Here is a 12,432-nt window from a genome sequence, read left to right on the forward strand (position 1 = left end):
CCACAACAACCTGCCGGGCAGTCACGGGGAAAAAAATGCTTCCCTTACGAGGCACCTCCTCACGCAACGCCCCCTATGTCCGGATAGTAGCACCATCGATGAGAACACCCACGCATCCGTTTCCGACGGCGATCGCGACGGTCACTTAATGAAACCTAAATATACAAATTCGTGAAAGAAAATAGCTCGGTTCTGCCCCTGCCATCTGCTGGAGAACGCGGTGGGGGAGACCGTTGTTGATTTTCAATGCGAGATTTTTCGGATATCTTCCCGTTGTTCCGTTCCTGTTGTTGTCGGACTTCCTCGTTTTTGTGTCCCCTGGCATTCTGTGGACGTGGAACGATTGTTTGCCGCCTCCTCACCCTCGCTTCAGAAGGAGTCAACGAGCCACCGACTGGCGCGGCCGGAGTGGCGTAGGACGACTCATTTTTTTTGTTTGTTTGTTTTGTTTTGGTGTTTTCCGTCATTTTTTTTTTTTCGGCAGACATTTGACGATATAAAAAGGCGCAGACGCTTTCTCTCTCTCGTTGGAACTCTTTCCTTCTTTTTTTTATGTCACGTTTTTAGGCGAAGCGTAAAATACGCACGCACGCACCACTGTTGCAAGACAGGTGTGCTGCTGTCGTGACAACGCTGCGTGGGGTGCGCGTACGGGTGTCATTAGCTGCTATCATTAGAAATTTTCTTTCGTGTTATTAGGTGTTTTCATTTTCTCTGTGTTCCGATAACGCAACCGAATACTGCGCAGATAATATCGCGCATGCGCGAAATTATCGAGTGTTTCGGGCAAATGACTTTACGGTAGTGTAGTTTTGCGATACTAAGATGCTTTAGTAGATCGCTCTGATGGCTTCCATAACAAAACCCGACATTCCTCTGAGTGTCGGGTATCGGAGCGGGTACCGTTAGATACGATACGATCATATGCGCAAAGGCGTCGGCGGAGTGTCGGGTATTGTTATCGGAGGTACCGGAATGATTCGTTGAAACTCCTTCGTAAGAAGTTGTAGTACTGTCGAGATCGGTTATAACAAAGTCAACGGGAATCGGAAATCAGTTCGTTATATCCGCTATTTTGTTATAACCGACTTCGGTTATAACGAAGTACAAAAGTAATGGGAAATCGTCATCGCTTCGCTGTAGCCACTATTTCGTTATAACCGACTTCGGATATAACGAAGCTCAAAAGGGAATGGGAAATCGTGATCGCTTCGCTGTAGCCGCTATTTCGTTATAACCAACTTCGGTTGGTTATAACTAGGGTGTGTACTTTCCGGTGTTTATTTGTGAGAAAAATCGGCGGATGTTTTTCGGTGTTTATTTATTTTCAAAACACCGGTGTATTTCGGTAGAACGTCTCACGGCGAGGCTGAAATCGGTGATTATCAGTGAAAAACAAGCGATTGATCACAGACAGAGGGTTCCAATTTTATTCACATAGTTCATACACTTCTTCTCTAGGTAGCAACTATTTCTCACACTTGGTCTAGTAGATGAAAGCATTATAGTATATGCAAGCATACATGCCTTGCGTGTAGATGCTTGCATCTACACGCAAGGAACGTGCTACCGTCATGGCAGCACGTTCCTTGCGGTTCGCAACCCGCAATTATGAAAACGCACGCTCCTGTACGACACGGACGTTGGTAGTGTCTTCCAGGAACCACAGCAACCTCTGAATACATGGCTTGCACCGACATCACTTGGCCAGACACAATGAGGAAAAGGCACGTGAGAGCCTACCCTCCACTGCGTTAATTTTTGCACAAAAGGGGGCCATGGGAGACACAATAGGGGAAAGGCGTATGAAAGCTTAGCTTCCACTGCGTTCACTAGACGCTTTTGACCCCCAGAAAGGAGGGCGGACTGACGCCACCTGCAAGCCATGTGTAAACACTGGAAGAATGCAGGATCCACGAGATAACATGTTTGACGAACCTCTACGGGGAAGGGGTTTCGCTAGGTCGGAAACTAGCAACGAGCGGTGTTTTTCGGTTTTAACCAGGGCAAAAGTATCCAACCACCGGTGTTTTTCGGTTTTAACCGATTTTATATTTTCGTCACCGACGGATGTTTATCGGTGTTTTTCGGTTAAAACCGGAAAATGTACACCCTAGTTATAACGTTAGTCGTTAGCCATTAGTCGCCCGTTGAGACAGTCTAATGGAGGATTCCATGGGTTGTTTTGGAGCGCGCCGGGATCGACTTTTTTTGAGCGCTTATATTTGACTAGGCGATCGGGATCGAGACGGACGTGTTCCTTTCGTCGTTTTGGATCAGCTCCCACTCGAGATCTCGATCCGGATCGGAGAAAAGTCGCTCCGCCGATTTTGGCGGATTCGACCGGAAGCCAACCTGGCCAGACCTCGGCGCGCACACGTGACTTCCTTTCTCGCCGGGCATGTTGTCTTATTGAAGAATTCGTAATGGCCGCTCGCGAAGTGCCACCCGCTCGCTAGCAGCAGCTTGATGACAGCCACTCGCAAAGTGCCACCCGCCCGCTTGTCATCAAGCTGCTGCTTGATGACAGTTCGTCGTCAAGCTGCTCGAGCAACTCTTCCAGCAGCAGCGGCCGAAGTAACAGCGACGACGGGGATTGCTTGTATATGCTCATCATGATTTCAAATGCCTTTTCGGACATCAGCGGAAGAGGCCGAAAATCGAGACGTACCTGGGCACCGTTCACGAGTATTACGATAAAGAGGCAAATGGGCTACACTAATGCACCTGGCTTATCGACACGCATCTTTTACATCATAATTAAGGTCGCTCGTGCGTTGAACACGTGTTGTTAGCACCGCGATTGCGAAAATATGTGCTCCAAGATGCGGGACCGCGGAAGGGGGATTCCCGGGAAGGTGAATGACGGAAGGCATCCACCGATCCCGGAAGAGTGGTCATGTTCCACTGGGGATCAGTAGGCGAAGAGACTCCGTTCCGATCGCGTGCCCCATCTCGGATCTGGTCTAGTGATCCCGGCGCGCTCCAAAACTACCGTGGAATTTGCCAAAAGTTCCGACTGTATAAACATACCCAGAACCCAATTTTTTTTGGATTTGGCTAGCTTGCATAAGTACAGTTTCCTTTCTTCGGCAACGTTTTATGACACACGACGTTTTCTTTAACTGAGTTTATTTAGTTACTAGGCTGGTGAGAATTACGTATAGCTTTTCATTTTATCATTTTTGAAAGTCAAAGCGGTCACCATCAGGGAACATTTAGGTCTATTAGCAGAATCAGTCTTGACAAGGTTTGCTAGAAGAACTTTCTAAATTGTACCGATAACTTTTCCATGTCTTTTTCGGGTGTCGTCGTCGTAGTGCAAAAACGGTCTGTTTCCGGTGCTGGTACTGTGTCCTTATTCCTGGCGCCATCGATTCATGGGATTATAGATGTAACCCTGCGTTTAATTCTCTCCGTTTGTGCTGCTTCAGTGTACTTCAAGAGGCGTTCTTCAGCGGTAAAAAAAAGGAAACATAAAAAAAAAGAAAATCAAACGGTACGGCTAGCGGTTCATAGTTGTACGTACAGTGCGCCCTGACGAATGATACGTGGCTTAAACGTAGACACGGTGTTGAGAAATACACCGGCAAACGGAGATGGATGATGACCCTCCCGCTAAACGTTCCCCCAATCGAGAGGCCACCTGGTGATGCCCTATAGCGGAACTTCTGTCCGCGGAGTCCTCCCAGGGAGGTCTTTGGGACGGTGAAGCAACCCCCCCCCCCCCCCCCCCCTTCTACATAACAAGGCCGTATCGGCTGCATGTTACACGTCATTTAATGGAGGCCGATTGAGGGGCACAGATCGTCAACACGCGCTGCTGCAGCACTCGAGGCCTGTCTGCGCTACGCGACAGGTCTCAAGTGGATGACGTCACCGATTGAGCACTACGGCCTTGTAACCTATAGGAGACGCGCGCGTGAGGAGCGTGAACTCACCCGTCGACCTCCAGTTGGACCCCGTTGGAAACGCTGCGGTTGGTGAGGTCGTACTGGCAGTGGACCGAGAGGCCCAGGTCCTGATTGGTCACGATCATGTCGTGGTGCTGGATCACGATGTCGGTCGAGAACTGGCCCAGGCTCTGCGAGGACAGAAGCTAAAGGGACTCAGCTACAAGAGGAGGCTCGTTGCGTTAAAACCGTCACAGGATCATTAATTTTCGAGAGTTTAATCTGCTCGGGTCGTGACAGGCGTATGAAAGAAGAAACTAAGAAAAACAGATGTCGTGCCTTTTTTGTTTTTTTGTATTTCTCGATGTTTGTCTGTGTGTGCGTGTGTGTTTTTAACGGCCATTTCTTTAATTATTGACGTATTAAACCTTGGAGCGAGGGGAAGGACGGACAAATACAAAACTTGAAACGCAACTAAAATGTTACTGCACCAACACGTGTTTAAATAGGCCCACGACAAAGTTAACCTAATACAAGAAAACAATTTTGTAGAGAGTAGAAACTACCAACATGAAATAACAGTTACTCCCCAGGAAATTTGGTGAAAGATCATAGTGAAGAAAATCTTGAGACTAGAACAAAAAAAAAAAAAAAGAATGGGACACCGTCTCAAAAGGCATTGTCTTGCCCCATTTTTTTGCCCCTAGTTTCAAGGTCTTTTTTTTTCCACTATGAACCGCCTACATGTTTAATGTTTTCACATGCATGAATGTGAGTTTTTTGTTTTCTTTTACTTTTTCAATTTAAAAAAAAATTTTACTTTTTTTATTTGGCTGGATGTCAAGTTCCAGACATCAAAGCTCTTAAAGGGGCGATGCAACAATTTTTGCACTTTGCGCAAATGCCGCTTAGAACGGATCCCTGCCGTTAATGACCTATGAAACACGCGTTCGTTTTTCACCCCATGCCCCAATAGAAGTCCCAGAAAAAATTAAAGAAAAACGAGCAGCGTTCACCCCCTCAACTCACAGCCAGAACAAGCGGCCACGTGATGTGGAGCCGATTATATGCCGCCAATGTTGATCATAGCCACGCGCTTGATTTGGCAAAGCACAGGACACGCGCTGAGTTCCAGACATTGTTATGGCTCGGCTATTGTCGTCGTTGCAGCGACTGGACACGGGCCACTACCCGAATGCTTTTCGAGCTAGCAATCATCGCGAGCCTAAATCGAGTGCCCACGCAATGCGCGGGTTCAATCTATGAACCGCATTCGAATAACGTCCTTGGGGTGTACTGCGATCCCCACGTTATGTCATCAAATTTTGCAAAGGAGAGATTGAATGAAAATGATAGGTTTTGTGCCTGAAATTTCACCGCAACAAAGGAGTTTCTTGGCCAGTGGCGTTGCGTGCGAGTATCCTTAAATCCCACTAGTGCCAGCAAGCTCGTGTAAAGTGAAAGACATTCCAATTGAATATCGTTGCACCGCTCCTTTAACTTAGAGCATTGATAACTGTGAGGCTGTATCTGCGTGCCTGCTCACGGATCTGCGTCGATCCGTGTGTGTGTGCGCGTTTGGGGGGAAGAGCAGTATTGCCTTATAGTCTAACAAAGACGAAAAAGTAAATTATAAAAAAAACAACAAAAAAAAAAAAAAACGTCATAACTGTAATTGAAGGGCAGAGGTTATCCAGCCATAGTATGGTTACTTGCATTATGATGACAGACGAGCATGGCGGTAACAGACCCCAAGCGTTGTTATAATTATAATCAGTATGTAGTTAAAGTCCAACAATAGTTTCCAGGTACACTCGTAACAATGCTGTAAAGAAGATTTTTTTTTTTCAATAACTCAATGCACCGCAGTATTTTTCTTTACTGGCCATCCAAGGCAAGGAAGAACCTGCAAGAATGTGCGCTGCTCCGAGACGGAAATCAGCCAAGGGTGCCGTGCATCTCTGCAGCCTGCGGCAGTGCAGGCTCCACCGCATTCGAAAGGTTGCTCCCACGACCGTGCCATTCAAATCAAAGAGCGTATCCCGCAAAGCGTGGAAGGACTCCCCCTCACGCCGGAACTGCCGCTTCCTCCGAGAGACGAACACGGAACCTCCACTGCCGCGGTGCACGGAATCACTTCTCACGCTGTCAGAGTGGAGAAGCGACCGTCTGTGTGCGAGAAAGTAGGGTTTGCGGCGTATACACGTCTACAAGCAGCCACGCTTCAAAAGCTAGTCGGGCCACCATTGGTGGAAATCGCCACGTTGGGGGCCCTGCAGTATACGAGGGGGGACCCAAAAGAAACCGAACTAAATTGTTTTGCACTTATTTATTCCCATTTCAAGTACAAACGTTCAATCTCCTTCAAAGTACTGTCCACTTGCACTAATACACTTGTCTAATCTCTTAATCCATGTGTTGAAACATTGTTTAAATTCATCTTTTGTGATGCTTGACAGCGCCTCCGTCGTTTTTTTTTCTTCACCTCAGCACCGTCAGCAAAACGCCTTCCTTTCATTTCTCTTTTCATTCTAGGAAACAAAAAAAAAGTCGCACGGGGCAAGGTCGGGTGAGTATGGGGGGTGAGGAACAGGGGTCATACCATTTTTGGTCAAGAATTGTCGTACAGACAAGGCAGTGTGAGCCGGGGCATTGTCATGATGGAAAAACCAGTCACCCGACTTCCACAAATCGGGCCGCTTCCGCCGCACACTGTTGCGCAATCTTTTCAAAACCTCCAAGTAGAAAGCCTGGTTAACTGTCTGACCCTGCGGAACAAACTCTGAATGGACGACTCCTTTCACATTGAAAAAACTAATCAGCATTGTTTTGATGTTTGATTTCACCTGACGAGCTTTCTCGGGGCGAGGCGAACCTGAAGTCTTCCGCTGGCTTGATTGTTGCTTTGATTCAGTTTCGTAACCATAGCACCAAGTTTCGTCACCTGTAATAACTTTTGAAAAAAAGTTTGGGTCACTTCGGGACTCTTCTTTCAAAGCACAGCATGCTTCCACGCGACCTTGCTTTTGTTCAGCAGTCAGCAGTCGTGGCACGAATTTGGCAGCCACCCTTTTCATTCCCAAATCTTCTGTCAGAATTCGCTGCAATGAACTCCAACTCACTCCCGACAGCTCCACAATTTTGTCAATGGTCCGTCGTCGATCTTCGTTGATGATTGCACGAATTTTTTCAACGTTTTCATGTGTTCGTGCCGTGGAAGCACGACCGGAACGAGGTTTGTCATCAATTGACATGTCGCCATTCTTGAAACGGGAAAACCACTCACACACTTGAGTTTTCCCCATGGAATCGTCCTTGTACGCCGTTTTTAACAGTTCAATAGTTTCTGTTCCACTTTCTACGAGCAAAAAACAGAATTTAACCACCGCACGCTGTTCACAGATATCAGACATTGCAAAAACGACGCCCACACGAGACACTTGTCACTATAAACCCAGCCGCAACTAGTCCTAACCTTCTTCGAGGACGGAATTAGGCCTATTGACTCAGCAATGTTCGCTCTATCAACTCCTGGCGGCAAAACGCGGTACTGCAAAAGCTCTGCTTAAAAAAGAATTAGTTCGGTTTCTTTTGGGTCCCCCCTCGTATGGCAACCGTAGGAACGCCAAGGCCATAGTGCCTGGAACGCGCCTATGACCGGTGTGTCTAGCGCGTTCTAAGAAGTGGTCCCTCGACTAACGCCTCATCACGTCAGAGATGCCTCGCTGTCGCGTATGCCGCCCTTAGCGCAGCATATTCCCCCCGTGATGAAGTTGCGAAGTAAGAATGAGCTGGGATGACCTTGAAGAGCTGAGGCTGAAAATTCAGGACGTATAATTGTGAGAGATTAGTGGAAAAATGGGAGTTTCATGATGATGAGTGCGTTTACTGAGCCTGGAAAGGTGACATTGACGAGAAAACGTTTCTGAAACATGAGGCGAAATCCGCACGGAGCTGAATCTACCTTTTTTTACTGCGAGGGCAGTCAAATGGAAGATTGAGTGCGTTCTGAAAAGAGCCGTGATGCCAACATCACGTGCGCTGCGCTTTCAGCTACGAAGAAACGCAAATTTACACCCTAGCGTGCTGAAATGAAATACTTGACTACTTCCTTAGCTAGAAATTGTGATTGGAGAGCATTTGTTAAGCTCACTGCCTCCGCGAGGGGAATATTTGCGGCTGCAGGGGTGGTTGGTCACAAGAGCTGTCAGTCATCGAGCCCAAGGTAACTGAAACAATATTTTCCAATGACGTCCCGTTATTTCCGCCATACTCTTACTGATTAATGACCAAACTCACAGCATATACGGCTCCGCGTGCGACAAGAGAGTAGCGCCACGGTGCGGCTCCTAGACGAAGCATTTCGAACAGCCCACGGCCGTACTGGCGTTGGCATCCAATGTAGCAGTCAACCTTGCTTTACAGTTAATGTCAGCTTACTTGAGCACAGCGCTGTACAGCGTACAAGTTCGTCTTCTTGCGCACCTCGTGTGTTTGTTTACTTGTTTACCACCCAAATGGCTCCCCCCCCCCCCCCCCCCCCTTCTTTTTGTTTCCCTTCATCAACCAGTTATTGCGAGGGCGGCGGGTTCGCTATGTTGTCCTTTGATTGGCGTGCTTCTCCTCGCGTTCCGGTGCACTGAAGGCCCATGTTGGAACACTCGCACACCGTAGAGTGGGTTTTCATTGACGTCATTATCGCTACCGTCTTGCTGTTATGAGTTACCTCTATAGCGCATGCCGAAGGCGAGCGTTCGAAAGATTCATTTGACACCATCAAATACGCAGTGCACTCAGGCATATATGCGGAGAGCAAGTCGTCTGCTTCGTGCGCAGGAGTTGCAGTGACGTCAGAACGACGCCTAGCTTTTGCGGGGGTTCTGTCGACGTCAGGAGTCCGACCTCTGATTGGCTCAGTTTGAAGCATAGCGGGTAGACCTCGAGGCAGCTTTCCTTGAGGTATACAGCACTCGCGCTAGAAATGCATGTCTCAAAGCCAGGAGCGCGGGCTATAGCTCGCGCTTGAAGAACGGAGCTCTCGACTTGCCAAACTCAAAGTTAGGTCCCACGTTTACGAAGCGCGTCAATTGGACTCTCGCGACGATGACGCCGCACTTTTGTTACCGAAGTCCAGTCGGAACGCTCCTTGAACTTTCGGCTGCAACTGTTCGACGAGCCTATACACGGATTGCACTCACGTGCAGATGGCATACTTTTGAGCACCATGTAAGAGGAGGAGAGGGAAGCTGCTTTTGTAAGAACTTTGAGTGACGGGTTCATCTTCTGTAATCCTCTGGGAGGAGAATAGCGACGTCTGTGCAAATCCGGGGTGCACAAAAGAGGATCCTGATAAGAGGGGAGCTCCTTCTTACCCTCTTCTCTGGTATACATTGGAGCGATCTTTGAATGACGTCACATGCAAGCCATGTATACAAAGCGTACATGCAAGCCAATGACGACGCGGGCTAGGCCGCTTTGCCATCACGCATTCCCTCCGCGTTCTATGCGCTGCCCCTTCCCTCGCTGCGTTCCGACGCGTCCAAGACGAATTTTCGAGCGCCCGCTCCCCGTATAGTTTACTGACAGCTGAACGAGCGCAGGATGCGGCTTACAGTGTTCGGGGTTCTCACTTTGCGATTTGCTTTTACGGCATTCTTATCAGCAGATGCCACAGTCTTATTAGTTCTGCGGTGGTAATAAGATGCTCGGAAGTCAGCACGCCCTGCCTTTCCTCAGCTGTCAGTGAGAAGAGATCCCCTGCATTCCAGCTTTTTTTTCTAGATGGGAAAGCTTTCCGATGGGAAAGCTTTCCGACGGGGTTATCTTCGTAGGCCGCGGCACACATTTTTGAATTGATGTTACCGTATAGTCAGAACGACAGTTCATTTATCATTTTCCAGGACTGCAAACCCACATAAAATCACACTGACGGCGTTCGTCTAGCCAAAAATAAAGAAGAAAAAAAACAGGTTCGGAATTTCTGAGCCTAGCGAGAAAAGTAAGATGACCTTCGAAAGCCGCACCCGGAGGACCAGTCTTTGGGAGGAAGACTAACCATCGCGCGGACCGTCAATTAAAATCCCCGACTGTGCTTTTGGGGGCGCCTCGTAATATATGGGTTTCCTGAATCACGCGCATAGGTGCAGCCGCCCGCCTCTCAGAGGGGCTGGGCCACTTTGTAGAACGCGGCGAGTTCCGAGTATAGTAACAACGCGTACAATAGTGGGACGGTTTTGTTGTTGACACGCAGAACGAACGGGGCTGTAAATGGCTTGCCAAACTGCCCATAAGTATTTATTGGACGCTTGAAACTACGACATTTCGAGGGGCTAACAAGTAGTACTTTGAGGTGCGAACGTTAGGCTTGCCTGTCTGTATGGGCAAAGCAATGGTCATACCATATACAATGTACGAACGTAAATACGTTCAACATCTTGAACACTCAAGAAAGACCAATGGAAAAAAAAAAGAAAAAAAAAAAAAGTCAGTTTTGCTTCTAAGTTTCGGGTGTTCGAAATGTTGAAAGTTCATCACGCTTGCCTGCATGTCCTCTCTTATAGACCGCAGTCCGAAAGCCTAGCCCCCAGCGATAAAAATGGGAAATAATAATCTCAAACGAAGGCTCTTGTTAAGAGTGGGGCTGCGCATAACGCATTTATTGCACTCTTAGCATCGGTGTTGTTGGAGCTTCGTGACTATGCATTTCTGACGTTCTCGTACAGCGATATGTGCGAAGGTTTGGAGAAAAAAAAACGGAGTCTTGCCAAAAGCTCAGCCCCCTACTGTGCATGGCGGCACCCGTGGAACAGGGCAGACACTGGTCTATATCTCTGAATAAGTTTTTGGGCTGCCTCCCCAGGCAGCACACGATATTGGGCCAACATTGGAATTGATGGGACAAAGAATGGCCCAACAATGGCCCAACTGAGCCATGTGTTTACCAATATTGGAATTACCTGGGCCAATAATGGACTATCATAGCCAATGTTTTTCCAATATTGGTGATGCACTGGAATAAGCTGTCCAATATTGGACTGTGAAAGCCAATGGCTTGCCAATATTGGATAAATGCTGGCATAACCTGTCCAATATTGGACTGTCAAAGCCAATGGTTTTCCAATATTGGATATATGCTGGCATAAGTTATCCAATATTGGACTGCCAAAGCCAATGGCTTTCCAATATTGGATATATATTGGCATAACCTGTCCAATATTGGACTGTCAAAGTCAATGGTTTTCCAATATTGGATATATGCCGGCATAAGTTATCCAATATTGGACTGTCAAAGCCGATAGGTTTCCGATATTGGATATATGCTGGCATAAACTGTACAATATTGGGCTGTCAGAGCCAATGGCTTTCCAATATTGGATACATGCCAGCATTAGCTGTCCAATATTGGACTGTTAGAGCCAATGGCTTTCCAATATCGGATGCATGCTGGCGTAAGCTGGTCAATATTCAACTGTCAAAGCCAACAGCTTTCCATGATCAACTCATGCTGGCATAAGCTGGTCCAATAGTGGACTGTAAAAGCCAATTTGGATTTCCAATTTTGGAAGTATGCTGACTTGTGCAGGTCATATTGCACTGCCAAGGCCAAGGGCTTTCTAATATTGAATGTATGCTGTCATATGCTGTTCAATATTGGAGTGTTAAAGCCACAATTTCCAGTATTGGAAATACAGGGATGAAACTGGGCAAAGCAGCTTTGGAGAAATTTTGGGAGCAGAAAAAAACTATTTTCATGAGCTACTTTTAGTTTTACGAGAGTCTATCGCGCTATAAAGTCATATATTAAACTCGAGTGAAGTCTCAAGAGGGTTGCTTCGACTGCCAGTGCACATGTCATCAGTGTAGGCAGAGCAACGACGTAGCAATCGCGACGCGAGAGCATACTGCGCCTCGATCTGGCCGGCCGCGCTCGCTCTGCGGAAATGTGAGCGTGGGACTGTCGAGCCCCGTTAGCTTACTGATGCTGCAAGACGCTACTTTGTTGTCGCGAATCATTTGCCCTTCGAACGGTCGCGAAGCCGTTGCGCCCGGCGTACCCTACGCAGCATATTTCAGAAACCGTTCGCGCAGCATTGCAACCTTCTTACTGCGAGCGTCGGTGATTCATCGTGTGTTGAAAGTCGGACGATGTGCTGTTCGAGGTGTCTTTTATGTGCAACTCTTTCGTAAAAAAAATTGAAGTTTAAAAACGCGAACCTAACAGTGTACAAACAGTTTTAAATTTATTGATAAAAAATATATTTATATATTTATAGATATATTTGTGTAGATCGTGCGCAAAAAATAGTCGCGCTTAGTTCTTCATTCTAAATTATAATGTAAGTTATACGACGCAAAACATACTGTCGTCACACTTGCCCCGTTTAGAACCACTTTTGGACTGGACAGTTTCTTTAGAAGTTCGAAAGCTAACCTTCAAAAAGCTGTCCTGTTAAAACGGTAATGACAGCAAGGTAGACGCTATGCGTGTTTAAGGCCAATCCTGTCTCCGGTTAGGGTCACGTGACTACTGTCTCAAAGC

The 12,432-nt window shown here is 47.3% G+C and overlaps 1 protein-coding gene across 1 annotated transcript in view; it reads right to left on the reverse strand.

The window, feature by feature from the left end:
- Window positions 1-12,432, reverse strand: part of LOC115327527 — a 123,030-nt gene that overhangs the window by 43,498 nt on the left and 67,100 nt on the right. The window contains exon 6 of the mRNA XM_042289172.1: window positions 3,942-4,084. Coding sequence (XP_042145106.1) covers window positions 3,942-4,084 — 143 coding nt within the window. The remainder of the gene's footprint in view (window positions 1-3,941; window positions 4,085-12,432) is intronic.

Source organism: Ixodes scapularis, unplaced genomic scaffold, assembly GCF_016920785.2.
Source record: "Ixodes scapularis isolate PalLabHiFi unplaced genomic scaffold, ASM1692078v2 PGA_scaffold12__126_contigs__length_90152505, whole genome shotgun sequence".
Taxonomy (NCBI): Eukaryota; Metazoa; Arthropoda; class Arachnida; order Ixodida; family Ixodidae; genus Ixodes; species Ixodes scapularis.